This window comes from Pelmatolapia mariae, linkage group LG10_11 (genome assembly GCF_036321145.2).
Source record: "Pelmatolapia mariae isolate MD_Pm_ZW linkage group LG10_11, Pm_UMD_F_2, whole genome shotgun sequence".
Taxonomy (NCBI): Eukaryota; Metazoa; Chordata; class Actinopteri; order Cichliformes; family Cichlidae; genus Pelmatolapia; species Pelmatolapia mariae.
Window position 1 is genome coordinate 54,247,743 of NC_086236.1, and position 21,890 is coordinate 54,269,632.

Consider the following 21,890-nt stretch of genomic DNA (forward strand, 5'->3'; position numbering starts at 1 on the left):
TAGCTATATGTCTAATTATGCTGTCTCACTTATGCAATTAGTGCAAAAATAAATGGCTGCCATAGCTTTGTGTCTCCCCTTCACCCCTCCCATTGCAGGCTCTGAGAAAACAAATTATAGAGAACAATAGGTACAAATGGCTTCTGCACCAAACCACATGATGGATGCAGCCTGGGTTCCCTGCATCTCATCCCTTCCTTTTTTCCTCTTCCTCACTCACTCCCTTTACTCTCCCTCCCTTCTCCATTATCTTCGGCTCTATATGTCTCTGTTTGGATACAGGGGAGGACTTGAGCACTCTTTCGCCCAACTACCCGATCACTGTATGGCTGTATCATCCGTCTTCCCTTCTTGGCAATGACACTATATTCACACTGACATCATATTAAGCAGGCTCCCTTTTTTTTCCCTATACCTTTCTTTCTCTTTCTCCCTCTTGCCTTGTCTCTTTCCCTTCCCCTGCTGTTGTCTCCGCAAGAACTCTCTTCTGCTCTATCCCCAAGAGCATTCTGTACACCATGACTGCAAAGCAAACGCTTGGGACTTTCTAAAGCAAACAGCAAGCATCCTGTGCCATAGCCCCATCTGTGGATAGTCTGAGCAGGGAACAATCAGTCCCTCTCCTCCTCCTCCTCTGCTTCGTTCTCTTTCCAGCCCCCTGGGATCTGCACAGCACTAGGATGCCTCAGTCAGACGGGTGCAATGTGCTGGAACAATGGTTGGGCTGCTTCCTCCAGGAGGGGTGTTAGGTTTACCTCAGCCAGCTTGGGAAGCACTTAGCCATGTGTTCTTGCCCTCCTCGCTGATGCTGCTTCGCAGGAATGTGGCAGAAAAGCTTCTTTCCAGCATACGCCTCCCTTACTTCTCTCTCGCACACCTGCTTCCCCCCACCCAGCCCACCTCCAGCTCTTTCTCACACACACACACAAACACAGGTATGCACACAATCACTTTCTTTGCATTCAAGTGTACACTTGAGATCTAATGTTTAGCCTGAGGTGCTATTAATCCCCCTCGGACTTGCAGTCAGTTACAACTTTTCTTTTTTTGTTTTTTCACCTCTGCCATGCTCAAAGAAAAACAGCAGGTTTGGTTTCCACTGAAACAAGCATATCCATTACCTGAAATTCTAGGCTCCTGGCAGTAAATCCCTTTGACCCCCTCTGCCTCCCTCCTCTCCCTTTCTCTTCCTCCCCCTATTCTCATGCTGAGCCCATTGTTGTTTTTGCATCAGCTTTCTTTCGCCAAAAGCAGACTTCAGGAGAGAGAAAAGGAGAGACACACCCCTCAACCAGTTAACTGCCACCCACCTCTACCAAACACCCTCCCACCCACACACACTTCGCTGCTACTCACGTCTCAACACAGCTCGATAACATTAACATGTTTTGCCATTGAGGGAGCTGCAGTTAAAGGCTTGATCAATACGCTTTGACTGACATCCCTCAGTTGATAGCAAATTGGTTGCCTTCTCTCGCAGACCTCCCAGCGAGAGTTTCTCAGCCCTGTCTGAAATTCTCCACAGAAGAAATGTAAATAAAAGACATGGCTACACTTTCTCCAATCCTTCACACAGTCTCTTCCAACAATAGGAAGAACAACAGCAGCAGCAGCACAGGACAATCTTTCATTGTGCAGAGGAAGACAAGGGCAAGCCACAACCAACCCACTATTTTGGTTAATGGTTGAGTCACCAACACAATATTAGCCACGGCGTTCCAGGCAGTTTCAACTGACAAGGTGGAGAGATGAAAAGGAGAATAAGGAGTGAGCGTGGACTTCTTCAAGGAACAAGTAGTTGGAATATTTATTCCCACAAGGGTACACACTCTTTCCATATCTAATAAAATGAGCAGCAGGCAGACAGTTTCTTGTTTCCTTGAATGTGTTTTTCACCCTTAGCTGGTTAAGGAGATGACATGTCCTGAGAGCTGGAGCATCATTAATTAGACAGTTGGACTTTGACTAATCGCTCCAGAAAGAGCACACAGCCCTGAAGATGCCAAACACTCATCTCGGCTCATCATCCACAGCCCCAGCGTGCGCCCTTGACCTCTGTGGGTGCGCGAGTGTGTTCAGGGTGTTGCTTCCGTGAGCTCCTTGTGATTCATTTCTGGATGATGTGCACACGCCATATAAGCCCTAGTGCACTCTGCTGAATATTTCACATCTCCTTCTAATCAAGTGCCACTGCCAATCATAGTTCATGCAAAGAGAGTAAAAATAGAAGTAAAATAAATCTGCATCTAGTGCTAAATAAATGTTGTCTGATGGGATTCCCAGCTGAACTTTTTTCTTTTTCCTGAAACTCTTCCCAGCTGCCAGAATTCTACTCCAATAAAGCTATCTTTAATACAAGGTTAAGGAAAGCGGCTGGTGAAGATAACACAGGAACAGATATTGCTGCAACGCAGAAGATAAATTTCAATTTGCTGTTGGTTTCTGCGTCTCGGCAGGAGATATGAAATTCTTGTCTTGCAGGGCAAGAATTGATTGGAAAATAAAAATGAATGTGTGGTCTTGTGCATCTGTTGTATGTTGGTTTCTGGGCTTAAGGTCTTTTGAAATGGTGATATATCTCTGCAAAAGGAAGTGACACTTGCATTTTAGGGAGGAGATAAATGCAATACAAGTCTTTCTTAAAATAGCTGCTACTGTATAAATTCAACTCTTTCCCTTGGGGGCCTGTTCTAATGACATGCACGGAATTAATCCCACTTTCTTCCTCTCTCTATTCTTTCCATTACTGTGTTTGTACAGAAGAATGAAAGAGTCAACAAATTTGTGCCGTCCCCCGCCCGTGTGTATGCTCACAACACAGCCCCGAAGAGTCACAACTGGGGAAGAAGACTCTAGGAAAATGGCAGGAAGCTCCCATTGTCCTGTTCCCTGTCATATCCTTTCCGGCTCCTCAAACCACCTCAGAGGAAGACACGCTGAGGATGTGCAGAGACAGACACAAGGAGAGAGTGAAGACAAAAGGAGGATGGGTGGGAAGAGGTAAAAATAATACCAAAGAAGCCAAATGTCATCAACAGTTTGCTACCTGGCTACTTGGGCTTCCTGTGTTGAGCCATACCAGTGCGCACATCCACTTAAGTTGCTAACAGCTGATAACAAAGCCTCGGGACACACTGCCAAGTTCTTTATCTGTGTTTACCCACATGGCAAAGCTGATTAGAGATGAGCAACATTATGAAGCCCCATTGTTTCCTTTCTCATTCCAGTTTCTCCTTCCGTAAAAATGCTGCAAGTGCGTGTGCAGGAAGGGGGGCTCAGAGGATATGAAGAAGAGCAGAAAGACAATGCCTTGTGTGCATGACGGGTCTTCAGGATGAAAGGAAATAACAGGTCTTTCTTGCAGATTTTGGACATTCATTACTGCCGGCTTGGGTGTGCCTGTGCGTGTGTTTGTTTGCATGACCACATCATTTGTAAAAAAGACTGGATGCCTTGCTCTAAAAATATTCATCCAGTCCAGTCACCGACAGTAATCTTGACAAAACTCTTAAAATGCACATGTTGGGATAAAGTTTAAAATATAAAAAAGCATATGTGAATCTTTCATTTTGTGTTTAGTTTCTAGAAATTTCAGATACAGCGTTAAAAACGAGCAACACGGACTGAACATCGAGTTGACCACATGTTATCTATCTTTGCCCTGACTTTGTCTCCTAAATTTTGCAAGGCACTTCTGTTCAAGAGTCAGCTGCATTCAGATTCTGCTGTGTCTGCACTTGGTGCACCTCATATCTTACACTCCTCCCTGGCTGGCTACAGTTCTTACCCCCAAACTTTCTGGCACTTAGTCTCTCTTACTTTATCTCTGATCTTTTTTATCACAGAGGAAAAGAAAAGAAAGGCGCATGATACAAGGAGAGGAGGTAAAACGGAGGCAGAAAGAGAGCGCATTGGTTTGTTTGTGTGTGTGTTTGTGCGACAGAGACAAGACTAACAAGACAGGGAAAAGGTTAACAATGCTCAGCGGTCTTCTTCTGTGTTTACCCGCTGCTTGTCCGCTTAATCATCAAGACACTGGTGACACATCTAAGTCTTACCCCTCCTTTAAGACTCTCCTTCCATCTTCCACCCCCAACTTTGTCTTCAGTCTGACTCCCCTCCGAAAGAATTCAAAGAGCAGCAAAACAGCAGTTCATAAAATATGCGCAGCTCCCTAAAACAAAACCTCCCAGGCCATGTTGTCACTGCATCCTCAAGCATTGTTGTACTCTATATTTTAAAGACAAATCTGGTAATGGGAAAACCCAGGGTGGTAATGCGGGGAGGAGGGAGCTGGGGCTGCATTTATCACTTTCTCGGCTCGAGTTTATTTCTATGTTTGTGTCTGTATGAGGTATGAATGCGAACAGGCTTTCAACCGTCGGTGAAAGTCTCCCATCTGCCTGCGGCCCATTAAGCAGATACGCTCTCCTGTCCCCGTGTTCCACAGTCACACATTCTGCGACCGGGCAAAAAGTAAAAAATAAAAAAAATGCTGTGAGAAGAAGCAAGGTGGAAAATTTCCACACTGCCACACTATAGTGAAACATGAGTGGCGACACGACTTAAGAGGAATGGAGAGAAACTTGTAATCTCAGCTCACAGCCTTTGAACTTGGCCCGATGAGACGCAAGCGACCCAAAGCAAAAGGTTCCAAAGAAGAGCTCACTGAAGATTACTCGGAATACTGATTCAGTGTGGAATCCAATTCCTGTGGGAGCCCAGGGGACTATCCGGGAAAGTAAATTATCTGTGTTGTAGTACAGACTACATACTTACAAAATGTATGCAATATGCCATACATAAATTTCAAAGTGAGGCCATGTGTTGGAGCCAAATTTGGATACCACAAAATACATTTATGAGTGCAAAGAATTTTGAGCATCTGTGACTCTTTATAAGACTGACACAATAAATGAGGTCTAGGGTCTCTTAGGTTCTAATTAGGGCAGCTGTTACCATTTTCATTATTTGTGTGCTTGAGTGTGAAAGGAGGGAGAGTGAGTGTGTGCGTGTTGAGGTCCGGAAAATATGCCACTGTCTGGCTACTGCTCCTTCTCATCCAGCTGTTGCTAGTCTATCAGGGAGTGGAGGTTTACTCGTTTCACATTCCTCCCCGGAGCCTTGAATGATGACAAAACCACGCTGAAGGTAAAGATGTACGCACAACACATGGTCATTGGGCATGCTTGGGCTTTTGGTGAAAGTCTGTCTGAGGTGAAAATACAATAAAGCCTAAAGGATTTCAATTTCATTATGCTATCTTTCCTGCCTCCCCACGCTCCTCTTCCTCCACTCACCCCGGAGAACATCTGTGTTTAGTGCGAGGTTGTTGTCTATTCTCTTGCATTCAAATTTAATTATTATTTTTCCTCATCCCAAAGTGTTAATACCGCGCTCTAGTTTATCGACGCTGAAAAATGCTGATAAGTCAACAGTTGCTCAGTGTTAATTGCCGAAAGCGTCTTTTCTGCAACAAGAGCAGCACAAAACGACTCAAATAAATTGTAGCAGCTGTTCAGAAAGCCTGCTTGCTTTTTTTGTTTGTTTTTGTTTAGTAATAATTGCATTTACGCCTAAAAACACATCTGTTTTCGGCATCGTTCTGTTAATTCTATTACAGGATAACTAATAATAAGTTACAATGTTGAAGTGTAGAGGGAACACAAAAGCTGACAAGTCGCATTTTCAAAACAAGACGTGCATCAAAAACATTCTTTCTCCTCACAATTCCTTCAAAATTAAAGCATTTTGAAATCTCGATACTGGAAGGTCTGGGGCAGAATGAGCAGACTTTGTTATAATCACTCATAAACTCTGTTCTGCCAATAAAAAAGCAACAGGGGGTGGTGGTGTTTGTGTAGGAGAGAGAGGGTGGGGGGAAACAGGTGCATTATGTCTGCCCGTCTCAAGAAAAACAAATGCTCTCCCTCTCTAGTTTGTGTCTCCCTCATTCTCTGCCCCTTTGCTTTCTCGCTGCCTCCCCTCTTCCCCGCTCTCACTCTTACCATCTCAAATGCGTGTCCTCGGGAGACCGTGCAGTCCCCGTTGGAAGATACACCGTGTCCGTTTTTGCCCGTTTACGCACCACATGAAAGGAAAAGAAACTTTAGACGCAATCCTGTCAGCTCAGCAGAAACCCCCTCTGGCTTTTGTGTTATTCCCCTTCTTCTTCTTTTTGTTTAAGGGAGTGCAGCGTGTGCAACACCGGCCAACTTCAGGACAAAAAATAAAATAAAATAAAATAATAATAATAAAAAAAGATGCAGGGAGCTGCAATGAGCTGTCTCATTCCCAGCTTTAATTGTTCTGTTATCACCTGCTTAAATGCGCATTCTCGACAAGCCTCGTTTAAAAAAACAACAACAAAAAAGCATTTTATTTAAAAGACACTCGCGTGTGGAGGAACACTGCGGTCAGGCGCAACCGGTCCCCAGATTTAAGAAATCAAATAAGTGAAACTTTCCGTCTGTGCACCCTCGTACCATGATTCTGAGCCTTTCCATTAAAAACAAGAAAGCTCACTTCGCTCAGGCTTCCGATGTTTGAATAAGATCAGGGGTGCAAAAATCACTGCAAATCTCACTTACGCAGTGCCATTTCTCATCAAGGACTGCTCGCAGACAGAGAAACCTCCTGATGTAATCACTCTTTCAGAACTAATTAAACATTTACTGGCAATTAACAGCAGTGAAATGTAGCATTGCAGCAGATCAGATGCCCACACTACTACAGCAGCGCACTGAATGGCTTGACGCAGCGCGCCAGCACGGAGCGCGGTCCATCCTTCCCCGTTAATAAGGACCCGGGTGGTTAAATGATAGCAAACAAAAGAGTATCTTACCTGTGACCATCACGCAAAAGATGAGGTATAACGAAGACATTTTAGTTGCTCTTGCCGCTGATTGTGTTCTATGGAAAGAGTCTCGCTCCGTCTATGCGACTGAGCTGGTTATGGTCCACCGCGGCACCGGGCTCGGGATCACCGGAGATTCGTCTACAATAGCATCCAGTTTAAAGAAACGACTCAGAATGGTCCGAGCAGTCAGTAAACTCGCAGTTAGCAATACATCTCCACAGTTGGTAACTTTCCCCTCTGCATCAGCTTCTTTCCCAGTCTCCGTTCCTTGCCACTGTGGCACAGCTCTCGCCTCACTGTGCTCTCCAGCAGTCCATTAGAGAATCGGGCGTTTCAATCAGAAGGTTCATCCAGAGTCCACTTTGTAACCTGCTTCAGCATGCTGCGCGAAAAAAAGCGATCACTCCTCCTAGACAGTGCGCAGTGATAACCTCGGTGAAGTTACCTCTCGCCCCTCCGCTGGAGTCTCTCACTCTGTTCCCTCTATAACACACTCACTCCCGCTTCTCTCTCTCTCTCTCACACACACTCTTCCCCGATCGGTCTCCTCGGTTTACTTCTCTCTCCCTCCTGCCAATTGGAAATGCGCACTGACAGTCATCTGGTGGTGGTACTGGGTAGCCAAATCTGGCAGAAGCTGAGCCTGAGGAGCCCCTTCTTCCTCAGATGCTTGCGGGGGGGGGACCCCCGCCCCTAGGGGACTGGGATTGGCTGAGCAGGCATCACGAGGAGGGCATTTAAAAAACTTATTCACAGTTAAATGACTGCTCTAACAGCTTTGGGTGGAAAAACGCTTGAATAATATGAATCCACAGAATAGAATGCTGGAAAAGCAATGTGCTCCCTGTCCTGTAGGGGAAAATGCAGATTCTTGCTGTGGCCATTAGTTTCTTTTTCCAAATCATACACAGCACAAAAAGCACTTGCCTCTTCCTCATTTCAAAGGTTTTTTTTGTGTGGGGTTTTTTTTTTTTTTGGTATATTTGTCACTTTTGAATGTTTCAGATCGTTAAAGAAATTTTGATATTAGACAAAGCGAATCTTAGCAAATTCAAACTGCAGTTTTTACATGATGCTTACATGACATTTATTAAGTAAAAGAAATATTAAAACCCACCTGGCTCTGTGTGAAAATGTAATTGCCCCCTAAACCTAATAGCTGGTGTTGCCACACTTGGCAACAAGAACCTCAATCAAGTGTTCGTGTAAGCTGGCAATGAGTCTTTCACACCGCTGTGGAGGAATTTTGGCCCACTCTTCTTTGCAGAATTGTTTTAATTCAGCCCGTTGGAGGATTTTCAAGCATGAACAGCCTGTTTAAGGTCATGCCAAATCATTTCCATTGGATGCAAGTCTGGACTTTGACTAGGCCACTCCAAAACCTTCATTTGTTTTGTTTGAGCCATTCAAAGGTGAGCTTGCTGGTGTGTTTTGGATCATTGTCCTGCTCCATAACTCAAGCCGTAGGGTACAAACTGGCCAGATATTCTGCTTCAGGGTTTTCTGGTTTAGAGCAGAATTCATGGTTTCATCAATTATAACAAGTTGTTCAGCAGTCTCTGACCATCACACTACCACCACCATGTTTGACTGTTGGTATGAAATTTATGAAATGCTGTCCTAATTTTAGGCCAGATGTAACGGGACTCAAACCTTTCAAAAAGTTCAGTTTTTGTCTCATCAGTCCACACAATATTTCCCCAAAGGCCTTGTGGACGATCAAGATGTTGTTTGGCAAATGCGAGATGAGTCTTTATGCTCTTTTTGGTCAGCAGTGATTTTCTCCTTGGACTCTCCCATGGATGCCATTTTTGCTCAGTCTCTTTCTTATTGGTGAATCATGAACTCTGACCCGAGGCAGATGAGGCCTGCAGTTCTGTAAATGTTGTTCTAGATTCTGTTGTGGCCTTCTTTGAGTAATTTGTGTAGGTTGGTCACTCCTGGGAAGGTTCACCACCATTCCAGGTTTTCTCCATTTATGGATAATGACTCTCACCATCATTCACTGGCCATCATGTGTTGCTTTGTGACATCTTTTGGCCACTTCACCTCACCAGACAGGATCTATTTATGGGTTTTCTTAATTCAGCAGGTCTAGCAGTAATCGAACCTGGCTAGTGAAAGTGAGCTCAACTTTCCATAAAAATGTGGTTAATTACAGTAAATGAATTTAAACTCAAATGTATGTAATTTTTCTTCAAACAATAACTGTATCTTCGTCATTTATTCATTAGCTATGGTAATGATTTATATGCCACAGACAACATTTCAATGTGAGAAGGAAAATCCAAAGACTGGCTTCATTTTAAATATGCACAAAATCTTCCTTCCTCTCAGTGAAGTTACACAGCAACTCTCCTATTTTGGTCAGACAAGGGCCAAATTTAGCACCCAAATCAATCCCTGCCTTCCATTATGCAACATATTTAGAAGTTAATGAGAATGGGTATGAAGTACAGAATCAGTTAAAGATGTTTGGACAATCTGTATAATGATCACTTGACACATAAACCCCAAAACAGATGAAATAATAGCGGAAACCATCAGCTGCTGTTTCAGAAAAGTAAACTAGTTTAGTTGATGAGCCTTTTGTCTTTTATGTACTCACTTTCTCCCACACAACTGATGACTTTTACCCCAGCCATGTGTCACTATTATTTCAGTTAAAATGATAACTGGATTTTTAGTTAGTCAGGTAGCATAAGTTCATGTAAGTTTTTTCAGTTAGTTATTGTTCAGCGTCATGTAGTGGGCACCAAAGAGAACAGAAGAGAACAGAATCATTATCATATTTCAACAAAAGCTAAGGCTTCTATAAAGAGATGAAAACACTGCAGTCTATCACTTGCCTGTGGCTGTTTGTAGGCTTGTTCTTTGATGTCGTTCATTAGTTATTCAAGGATCTATTGATTAACCAAAATAATAGGCCTCGGAGTCATCTGGTTAATCAGTCTTTCACACATGCAAAGAATGAATTTAATGTTAACACATCCACCCTTTAGAGACACACACATGTGTGAGTGCGCACACACACACACACACACACACACACACACACACACACACACACACACACACACACACACACACACACAGAGACAAAGACACAAATACATGTGCCCTGTTAGCACATCCAGGTGGTTGAAGCACCATAACACTGTGAAAAATTCATCAAAGTGTGTAGACATGGACACAGAGGACTTCAGCATGTGTTGATGTGTTCCTAAATAAATAAATAAATAAAATAAATAATAAAATAAAAAAGCATCAACAGCAAAAATAAGAATCTCTCTTTTTGACATTTAGCATTGCATTTAATTAAACACTGAACCACGCGGTGATTAGGGCTCACGCCTCATGAGGGTGCCCCCCTCCCCAAACAGTAGTTTTAAAACCCTGGGGCTGGCCTTCCTGTTTATTGCCTCCCTGTAATGCAAACATAAGGGTCCCCTGCCAGTAAACACATGTTGATGGAAAAAACAGCTTGCACAGCTGGGAAGCCAACCCAGGTTAGAGTGACTGAGCACATGGGTAAATGAGCGTGTGTGTGTGTGTGTGTGTGTGTGTGTGTGTGTGTGTGTGTGTGTGTGTGTGAGAGAGAGAGACACACACACACACACACAAGGACAGATACTTGCTTATTGTACTTGTGTCAGTGTGCAAATCAGGTTGAGTATAGGAAGGATAATCAAAGGAAATCATTCATCAATCACACACACACACAACACATAGTGTGTGTTTGCCGGGCCATAGTAAGCATGTGTTAAACCGTCAAGGAGTGACTGAAGGCAGGGTTAGGGTGAGCTGTAAAACAGCAGGGTGTCTCCACCAGTTGTGCTGTGATAATAAAATCAACATCCATTGTGCAAAGTCTGTCACCAGGCATGCTGCTGTGATTGAAATGTATGATCTCCTATGGCTCGCACAGATGGACAGATAGATGAGGGCAAAACAGATGATACTTGCACCAGCATCAGTTCGAGCCAATAGTCTTAATTATATTGGCCTCCGTGGCATCAAATGGAGGGCGCCCTTGCTCCCCGAGCTTTTGAGCCTGTGAATAATTTATAAATAAAAAGGGGGTTTTCAGCTGTGGGTTTATTAATAATAAATATGGTTTGATATTTACTAAACTGTTCAGAGGGAGAAAGGGGTGACAGTTAAGACATCGTTTGCATGGTAATTGTAGGGAGGTAATAAATAAGGCATGAAGTGGAGATATATGGAAATGTGATTCACAGGGAAATGAGAATAATTTAACAAAATATTATCCCAGTCCCTATTTGACCCGGGGTCAATTAAAAAAAAGAGAGAGAGAGAGATGTCAGTCATGGCGAATGGAGTTGCGCTTTAAAATTACAATCCCTTGCGTTCTCTTTTGTCTGGCTGGAGAGTGGATAACGCTCAAGTGGGGGGAAAATGCATTCATACTGACACAAAACATTTGTTTATCTCGAATGAATATTAAGGAGAATAAAAATCATCCTCATCATTGCTACCAGAGGAAAAGAAGACATTTCTCTATCAAAACTGAACTCTGAGCGGCTCGAGCTGAAAGCCGAGGAATGCGAGTTGTGTTTTGCTTCAAAATCTTCTATTCTTCTGGAAAAACTCTGCGTGGTTTTCAATGAAAACACATATTGTGCCAGCGCTATAAAAACGTTTTCTATAAAAATATGAAAAGTTCAAACACAAACTAATCATTTTCCCCTACCTGAGTCATGAAATACAGAGTGATTAACATCTTGCTCTATATACTGTGGTGTATGTCCATATTGCAGTGATTCAGTTCCTGGTCTAAGGTTTATGCTACTATCCATATGAGAAACATTACACCAGCTCTTACTGTAATTGTGATATTGAATGTTGAGCTGATCTGTGTCAACCATAACTCTAAATGCCGCTACAAGCTCATAATTCATAAGGACATTTACCTTTACTAGGAAGTGGTATCCATCTGCACAGCTCACAAGCAATTCAAAACCTGTCTCCTCTCTCCCATTCCGCTAGGATGATGTCAGGCTACTGCATCGGTCTGAAATCTGCAATTAAGCATTTTCCTTCCGCGTGATTGATGAGCAGGAGGAGGTCCATTAAAGCTCAACATGTAACCCGGGGCTCACTCTGAAGTCTACAGGACTATTTCCAGGCTCATATCAAATCCATGTCCCCTGCCCTAATATCAGAATATGACTCTGGCCACCCATGGATTCTGTTTTTGTCTGTAATGAAAGTCTCTCCGGGGATCAGGTTGAGGGATTCTTTTCCTCAGGGGTCAAGGAGAGGTTGAGGCTTCTGGTCCATGCTGTGCTTAGAAAAGGGTGTGGATTACAGGAATGTGGATGTTGACCTCAGTGTCTACACATATATTGAAAAGATCTACCGTCTGACATTACACTAGATAAATAAGCAGCAAAGCTTTGACAGAATCGCCATTGTTTGACCCAGGATGAAGAGGGCTTTGTTTCCATCTCTTGCGTGCTTGCACAATTTCTTCTTCCTCTTTTCGCAAGCCAGCACTTCGTCAACCTATCGCGCATTTTTCCCCCACTTCTTCACTAAAGTCGTTGCAGCATCGCCCAAATTTAAGATCAGACCGGCTGGGTCCTTGCCCGGCATGAGTGTGTTTTCGCTGATAAGTACAGCAGTAAGCTGTCTAAAATATTCATAGACTGATGCAGAGTTGTTGTCCCTTGATGGGCCTCACCATGTGCAACATCTGTTCCTGATGTCATGGCGCGTTCTTGTGTGCCAGAAAAGCCCTGATGGTGTCCGTGGCATCTCTCCTCATTTCTACTGTCGTAAGCCAAGTCCAGGCACACTCCTCTCCGCTCAGCTCCGATAAATAGCTGAGACAACGATAGTGACTCAGTCGCCTGGACAGAACTATTGAACACGTCTGCTAATCCATACACATAGATTTAGTCACTCCGGTCTCACACTGACATCAGCAATTCTGCCATTCACTGATAAATGTGTCAGTTGATTGTTGGCCCTATCAACAGCCCACGATGATTTGGAGACCATTCCACAATGAGTTGCTGCGCAGTGGATCCGAGGAGTAAATACATCGTAAGCTGTCAAAGCCTTAATGCACTTAGCTCAATAAAAATCTAACATATACGTTTATGTTCTAATGCTGCACTTAACATTGCATTATGCAATTAAAATGTCAAGTTTAACGTAAGCAGCCGGATTGTTTTGAGCAGCCTACTGTTGACACTGACTCCACGTATCTATGACAACGTGAGGGATGGAAACAGAATCGGCATTAGTCAAGGTGAATCTCGTCCTAGACGCACCATCCATACGAGGCCACGGCTGCAGTCACAGTTCCCTCACCACTGGGCTTGCCTCGCTGTCTGCTGACAATCACATCAATAGGCCACGACTGGCTGCTTGTTTTGTGCCATGATCCCTTGCTGCTCATGCTGCTGAAAAAAAAATAAATAACCAAGCTCTGCACTGCTATAAATAATGGATGACTCGTCCACTGTCACTTTTCATAGCATGTCAAGCCACGGCCTGGCCATTATTAGGGTCTGTCCTCTCCCCCTTTCTGCCTCTGACTCCAGTTTTGTTATTGTTCTGGTCGACTTGCCTGCACACCTCCTCGGCGGGTCGGCTGTCAGTCTTTCTCTTGGTTGTTGCAGTTGATGGTAGCCACAGAGAAGAAAAACATGCTCCGGGGGCCTTATACAAAAACGGGTGATATGGCAAGCCTCCGCTGGTCTGGCGACAGCGGGAAATCTGCCTTGAACAGGTAGCAAAGCACTTTCAGCTTAAGGTTTGCCAGGGCTGCGGTTAGAGACTGACCTCATCATCTTGACACAGACTGTCTTTCGCTCTCAGACCCCATGAAAAGCTAAGAATGTTGCTTTAAAGTCAAAAAACAAGCACACACATTGGGTACAAAAAGAAGAGACTGCTTACTTAACCAGACACACAATACGCCCCAGTCCACTCGTCCAACAGGAGAAATCATGGATTATTTACACATGCAGCTGCGTCTGAGAAAAATGAATGAGGAACATCTGGCTGAAGGGGGAATATGAGAGAAAGATAAGAGAAAGATTTAGTCATTTGGCCTATGGAACACAAACACGAGGGTGTGTTGTAGAATCAGAGGAGGTTGTTATTTTAGGGGGACTTAAAAACTGTTTTACTCTCCATATCAGTTTCAGCTCTGTTTGTTCAAAATGTGCTTCGGTGCCACCAGGCCAAGCCCGAGGCAAGCGGTGTCCACCAGCAGCTCTCGGCTCCCGCAGACCGAGCCAGCCTCTCCATCTGCAGAGTAATAGCATCAAATCAAGGCCTGCAGCAAACAAACCCTGACAGATCCTCTCATTTGGGATTCACTTTGGGACAGCTGTGGTGCCATCCAAAAAGGGGGGACGGAGAGGAGGAAGCCAGCAGTCAGTAATGTATGCAGAGTGCCTGCACGTCCTGGATGACAGCAACATGAGCGCTTGTCACAGGAGACATCAGTTCTACTTAGTCACAGCGCTGCGGGGCAATCCATATGACTGCAGTGCTGTGCGAACTCTATTAATAGTTATCTACCTTTCAGGAGTTATTATGCTGAGTAGGGGATGACAAAGGAATATAATGGAATAAGTCCCAAATGAGGAAAGGAAACAGGGTCTGCGGAGCATCCTTTTTGCCACTGGGGTTGTTACAACTTAAGAATCTTCCTCCAATCTCCTCTCTCTCACCCCATTCCTGGCAGCCTTATGCCAGACCCACATTTTATGTGAGAGGCATTTTAAGGATTAGTTATGGGGCAGGGGGAGGGGACGGGGTGGGGGTAATGATACTGGAGGAAAAGACGAGCAAAAGCGGGGTGCAAAGGAAGAGCTGAGACAAGGCAAAATAGATTGATGGCAGAGAATAGAGCTCACTAGAGGTCCCGTTGCCACTGAGGAACTCGATGCAGTGCTTGAGTCAGACTGGATCCAAAATGTCTTAAGCCAGGTAGTGACTCATTTTATTGCAGTATGCTTGGGCTTTAAGTATCAATACTTCCTGATGCCATGTGATATGCACCTTAGTGTGTATCTTCCATTTAAAACAGCATTCTATTTGATTTCATTGATTGAAATAATTAATAACAGATGACACTGCAGCTTGCCACTCTGTTTAGATCAAGTGCATTGCAGTTAGGGCTGATTCATCCTCGGTCTACTCAGATGGATTCTCCATAAGTCCAATACAGATCAGGCCCCAAATTTCTGACTGGTGAAGGTCTCGTGCAGAGGGAGGAAAAGGTAATGCAGGAAAGACAGGTGGACCTGTTTAAAAATCAAGGTCTTGAGTTGGCCATGGTTAATTTTTCATCATACTCCTAAATTAAAAATGTGGATGGTCATCACTTATTTGTCAAATTGTCTTCGCTCAAAAAAGATGAACGTCACATCAGGTTTGCAAAAAGGTCAGGGGAGCCAACAGCTAGGGAGGAGGAAGAGCAGATCAAAGACTGCTGATCCCACCAAATGCTCTGCAAAACCGCCTTGTTTAAGGGGGCTTTTACTCTAAATGGAGTCCCTGAACTTTTACACTAAGTAGAGATGACAGGATTTCAAATACAACATCTGGAATGGTTTGGCATACTTGTTCAACGTACTTTCATGGTCCGGTATAAATATGGGGAAGATATAAACAAAGTATACCACGGCATCCATACATCCTCCACTTAAGCCTAAAAAGCCTTTAAGTTAATACCCACATGCTCTAAATCAATACCAAATTCTGCTCACTGTAAGCATAAATATGTATCTTAGTTTCCCTGGATTGTAAAAACCACTCACATCCGCAGTAGATATAATGTAAAGTGAATCCATTGGATTTCAGCATATTATTTGATTAACTCTCACTGTCCATCATTGCTTGACTGTTTCTATTCTTCTATTTCTTTTTCCTTGTTCTTGGAAAGGAGAAGCAGTGTGTCAGAAGTAAAAACACAGTAAAGTAATTAACTTCCCCCCCATTTATGATCACCGTTCCAACATTTCTAGAATTAAGGGTAAGAAAAAAAGGAAGAAGAGAGGGAAAATGATGGGTGTTGCTTCTACTTCTTCAAAATTGCAAATGTGTAGATCTATGGATGAGTGCTTAGCCCACAGCTGCCAGCGAAAGGAGAGAGAAACACAAAGGTCCCTTGTGTTCAGGCCTAAAGACTGGCCAAGAAAGGGAGCTAAAGATCTACCAGTGCACCTCAGCTGCCTTGAGGGTTGATAGATCTTTTCCATCCGACTAAAGGAGCCTACCACCCCCACTGTTTTCAACAGACAGGTCAGTACTTGCAAATCAACTTGATGAAATATGGCATGTAAATAAACACATTTCAGCTACATCTCCGTGAGATTGTCTACTGCAACGTTAACTATATAGCTGCACATCAAATTTGTTTGTTTCCTGATTGAATAAGAAACTGGATCGCTCAGAAAAGACTACATAAGAAGAGAACCAGACCCCTGCCATTACAAACACAGCCCTTGTTTTGATTTGACACATCTGGGAGAACTGGTTTCTTTCGCCTGATCCCCTCATTTCTTCTCGATAGGCTAAGAATAAGCATCTGTTACTGGGGACAGCTTGGGAGATAGAGCAGCCTAGCAGATTGTTTTTGAGAATGAAAAAAAGGTTGTTTTGATACAAAAAAAGGAGGTTTGATTTAACACAAAGCCTTCCTGTTAGTCCCCTGATCTCGCCTAGCGCAGGAAATAACAAATGATGATTTTCAGTGGAGGCTGCATTGGAGGACTGCTGGGGTTAGAAAACAGCAAAATGCTAAATGTATTTGTGCACATTGAAATCACACAACTTTAATGTGTTTGATCATTTTACAATATAAAACTGAATTAGCTGTTATTCGAATCGTCTAATCTTGTTGTAAGCTACATATTTAAAAGCAGGGGTGGGGGTGGTGGCAGTGGTGGTGTCGGCCCCTAAGATGTATGAAATATTGGTTATATTTCATTGCGTCTGCATTTTCAGCTCATGGGGATTGCCAGAGTTGTGCAAATCATTAACTCATTTTCCTGCAAGACCAGATTTAAAGGAGTTAGTCTGCATACTGTTTGGGTTACACTGCTCTCTTATCAGCTCTATTATTAGCTGGCCACTTGCTCTCTGCAGTTGCCTTCCTTCCAGTATTTCCTGATTGCATTTTTCATCCTTGTCTTAAACACATCCTCGGCTCTTGTGTGCTCTGTACTTTCACTGTTAGTCCGTGCGTAAGGCCACATCCTCACCATGATTAGAGCTGTTTTTAGAAAATAAGGGTCTTAGAGGAAGTTTATCATGCCCTTGCCACCCAGGCCTTAGTCAAGACACACCCCAATTACCAATGCGACTTAATTACACTATACTTTACAATGGTGGGTGGGGGGCAGGGGGTTACAGGCAAAGGCTGTACTCTACTGTCTGTCAAAAGCTAAAGAATAGTGTGAGGAATTGTCAATCACATATTGTTACACGTGGCGGGAAATAAAAGAATTAGCAGCAATTGAGACCTTATGTAAATATTAGTGTTATTATTTCATGGCTTGGCAGAGGCTTTCATCCCAAGTGACTCACAAATTCTGGAACCCATTTGCAAAGCGCAGCTTTGAACCAGTGAAATGCAGGTAAAGTACATTGCTCAAGGGTACAACTGTTCCACATAATATGTGTTGTATTAAAAAAAGGTCGTGCTCAAATTAAGTGGATCCATGAATTGAAATGAAAAAGGGCCCCTTTTGAGAGGAAAATAGATTAGTTTTGCTGATAGATGATCACTTGAAAGCTCTGTGATGTGAATAAGGAAATTTTGACCAGTTGCAGTAAAGCTGATTTATATCAGTTAAACGTTGTCCTGAGGGCCACTGCAGGGGGGTGGGGGATATGGCAAATTATCCATGAATACATCAAAGCCTTCTAAAGTGGCTTATTGCTACAGATATTCTTTTTCATTGTTTACATTGAATAATCTAATTTAGGCTGTCAGGAGGAATTGCTAAACAGTGATTTAGCTTTGTATTCCTGGAAATCTTAGCAAGATAGCGATTGTATTTGCCAATGTACAGTATGCAAGTCTGGTGCAGTACTGCCTTATTAATAAGAGTATATTAAACAGAGATCCCCATGGTACCATTCATTATTGTTGTAACACTAACTCAAGCACTTTAGTGGAAAGCAGAAATTGTGGTTCCCCTCAACCAAAACCTGCTCATTATTGTCCATGTGAACAGCTTGTCTGATTCATTAAGCGTTTCCCGCACTATGTGCTCAAGAGACACAGACAAAGCAAAGAGGAAATGTAGGGGAGAGGGAAGATGACGGTAGGTTGTGGTTTAGCCCAAGCGTGCCTGGAGTGAAATATGACTGATTACTGCATTCTTCAGTTGACATGCCCTCACTACACCTGAAACCTGTTAACTCAATGTGCATGGAACGGCCCGAATGAAGAGTCAAACCTGTTTTGACTGCCACATGGCAAATATTATGTTTGGCTGACCAGGTCACAGCTCAAGTAGGCTAGGCGAGATATAAGCAAACATCCTGCTCTGAGAATTAGGGTGTGTGCAACACTCCACTACCATATTTGTCTGAATATGCAAACACGTGGCTGTTTGCATTTTTATGGATCCAGGCATGCAGTGATGGATTGTGTTTTCTGTGGCTGACATGCAGCATGATGTGTCAGATGCCGCAACTTTTAAACAACATAGATGTCTAGCACAAAGTCAGACAGCCCTGTATCTTTTGGATACCTTGAAGGCAAAGAAACAATGACAGTACATGGTGACATAAAAACTTTTGTTAGCTTGAGTCATCTTTGTTGGATCACTGACAAATAAGCTCTGTTTCTTCATTCACGTTAACGGGAACTCAGTAAATTATCAGAAGTCAGATTACATTTATTCTTAATAAAGAAAGAGCCGAGTATGGGGAAATACTCCTACCTGAAATTATGACTACATCTGACTGGATTTAAGTCCAGATGAGAAATCTGGTCACTTTCAGGATCATCTAATGAAGTAGTGATAGTTGCTTATCACTTTCAAGACTGCGTAAGTATTCAGTTGCAACTCACCAAAGTCAGCTTGTTTTGGAGAATGCCCTAAACAGCAATAAGAATTTCTCCTGGAACGCACTCAAGTTTGTCTGCATTATAATTTGTGCGCTCGACGGGGTCAATCTCATAACGCAAACGTTGCTTTTTCCAAACCAACTCAATGAAGATGAGAGGAACATTAACTAATAACTAACCTATGAAATGAATGAAAAAAATAACAGCATTATTTAAACAGACTTATGAAGCCACATATCCTGTGTTTGTAAAAGGATTAAGAAGCGACATAAGCCAGGTGTGAGCTTTTCTTTTCCTCTAATTCAGACACAGGTCAATTATATTAATGTTAGTCCAGGCTTCATTCAGACATTCCCACAACAGAGACGTTAAATGTCCAATTTCAGCCGTACGTGCAAAATTTTTGCTGCATTTATGTCTGCACCAGCTCCAGTGCATTGCAACAATTTTGAAAATTTAGTTTGCTGTGCCATTGCCATTAAGGGCAGTGTCTGTGGGTGTTTGTATATGTCACTGTGTTTGTAGCACTCTGTAGCAGCTCAAACGGAGAGCTCTGTCTCCTGGATTAGTAACAGCAAAAATACAGTATTAACAAAATACGTCAGACGGAAATGGTCAAAGTAACACTTTATAATATGGCCTGTATTATGCCCTTAGTTGCAGGCTGTATTGTAAAGTGTTAACAGTTAAACAGATGACGTGTGCCATGCCAGTCAGTTTAGACTTCCATCGTGTTGAAAGTTTTATGCAAAAGTTACCAAGGCCGACCTACTAAGAGCACCATCGCAACTTTTGCAGAAAAAAAGTCACCGTGGTGCTCATAGAGCCAACACACTGAGATGCCATCGGATTAACAGAAACGAGTACAGGTCTGAAAGGGGCTTCTGTCAGCAGCCATTAGCGGTCGCATCAAAGACTCAATGAAATTAGACTCTTGCTGAGAGCTGTCATTATAGGGCTGTTTGAGACTCTGCAGGGCCAAGTTCCAAACCTTCCCTCGACCCCACAGTGCTTGGTGGAAACCGATGCCTCTCCATCAGCAGCAGCAGCAAACGCCACTCGCTATTCATTCCACTGGACAAAGTTCACACCTGCTTCTGCTGCTAATTAATGAACAATAAAGTGAAACCGGGAGGTGTTTTAAATTCACGAGGGTATGAAAATCACTGTTCTACATGCGTCTTCATGTCCCAAAAATGGAACTGCCTTCAGCACTTTTATGTCCTCTCCTCTGTGGTTGATAATGATTTTCTCTCACATAAGACAAGTGAAATCTACATTTCCAATAAAGCTGTTAGTTGTTCGTTTACTCACACGGAAGACACGTGGGGAAAATGCGTGAGGCTCTATAGTGTAGCGATTTGCACATTTGCTTGGCAAGTTGAAAGGTCAGCTGTTCATTTAAAGCAGGACCCAAATCCCTTTGGGGCTGCATCTCGAAGTGCAAACTTGTAGAGTAACAGAAGTAGCTTTTACTGACATAGAATACACCAGGTGAAATATCTCTCTGTCTTTGCACTATTAACCAATTCAGCATTTGTTACTTTCTTACTTCACAAATGCATGCTTGCATAATTTACCACAGGACAGCCAGGTGAGGTTCACGCAGCTCTATGTGTTGATCTCAGGTCACATTTATGTTATACCATCAGAGACAGAGATATTTGAGCCAGACTGCCAAACATCTGTGTTCGGTGACTTTATGGGTGGCCTTTGCAGTCAGGACAATCATTGTAATCTTGACCATGGAAGGGGAAATAGTAGCTCACCAGGAGTTCAGTGTGGCTGTCACAGGAATCCATGCTTGACAGGCTTGCACTTGAAAAGTCCCTGTACTGTGAGTGACTGTCCTCTCCCTCCTGTCTACCGCTTATCTGGTCCCCTCAGCCCCTGCCATACACACAAGCGCACACGTGCACGCAAACACACTACGTTTATTCACCCATCACACAATAGTGTGCTGACAAACTGTCTCCCTCGGCCACCTCTGTTCCCTGCCCACTCGGGGAAGATGACATGTGTTTGATGGCCAAAATCATTGCACTGTCTACTTTCTCTGTCTCCTCAGCGCCAAGCACACCACGACCTGAGAGTGGGGGGTGGGAGGTTGAGCGAGTGGCATGTTTGTACTGCTCAGCGCCTTCAGAAGAGATTTAATGTAGCTGATATGTTGTTTTGTTTGTTGCTTTGTGCGTCGCTCTTAATTAGCTCCACGGACAAACAGTGAGACTGTACCCCCTCAAAGCCACTACAACTAATCAGGAATGCTGAGGAGCCAGAGATGAAGAGAGGAATGACGCTGACCTCAAAATGTCAGCTGGTGTTGCATTTCTTATTGTTTACTCTCACTTTTCCACGCAATGGTGTGCATGATCATGCTCAAGGCTATTTACATATTTGAACTCTGCTTTTTGTCTATATTTCTTATGGAAGGAATTAAAAAGCGCAGAAAAAAAGGCTTGTGGCTTATTGTTGAAAGGACTGAAGCTCATTATAGGGAAACAGGCTGAACCTTGGCCACCCACGCCATTCATTTGGGCAGCCATGGGGCTCATTATCCTTTTGGAGAGACTACGGGTCAGGGCGCCACAACCTGCCCTCTACAACTGCCACAAAAACACGTCCCACAGAACTCAAAGGTGATGTTAGATAGCACATTACTTTTTTTTCTCCCAGTTATCTTATTTGCTAGTCAGCCGACAAGCAGGGAGGAGATGACAAGAATGAGATGAGAATAGGTGACATCTGACAGTCACTGTGAGCGTGGGTGATTGATGGTGGTAATGAAGTCATCTGCACCTTCACTCTTACTGTTTTTAAAGATTTTGCCCTTGGTCCTGATTTGGTTCAATGTCCCGGTTACAGGGACTAGCACAGGAAACTTATTCCACTGCAATTTCACATTAATTTAATTTATTTGTGTGTGTCTGTAATTATAAATACTCAGCAATACTCCAA

The 21,890-nt window shown here is 43.3% G+C and overlaps 1 protein-coding gene across 3 annotated transcripts in view; it reads right to left on the bottom strand.

The window, feature by feature from the left end:
- kirrel3l (kirre like nephrin family adhesion molecule 3, like) overlaps window positions 1-7,480 on the bottom strand; it is a 33,778-nt gene extending 26,298 nt beyond the window's left edge. For all 3 annotated transcript variants that reach the window (XM_063486413.1, XM_063486414.1, XM_063486412.1), the window contains exon 1: window positions 6,845-7,480. In XM_063486413.1, coding sequence (XP_063342483.1) covers window positions 6,845-6,884 — 40 coding nt within the window. In that variant the 5' untranslated portion in view covers window positions 6,885-7,480. The remainder of the gene's footprint in view (window positions 1-6,844) is intronic.
- Window positions 7,481-21,890: the final 14,410 nt, after the last annotated feature.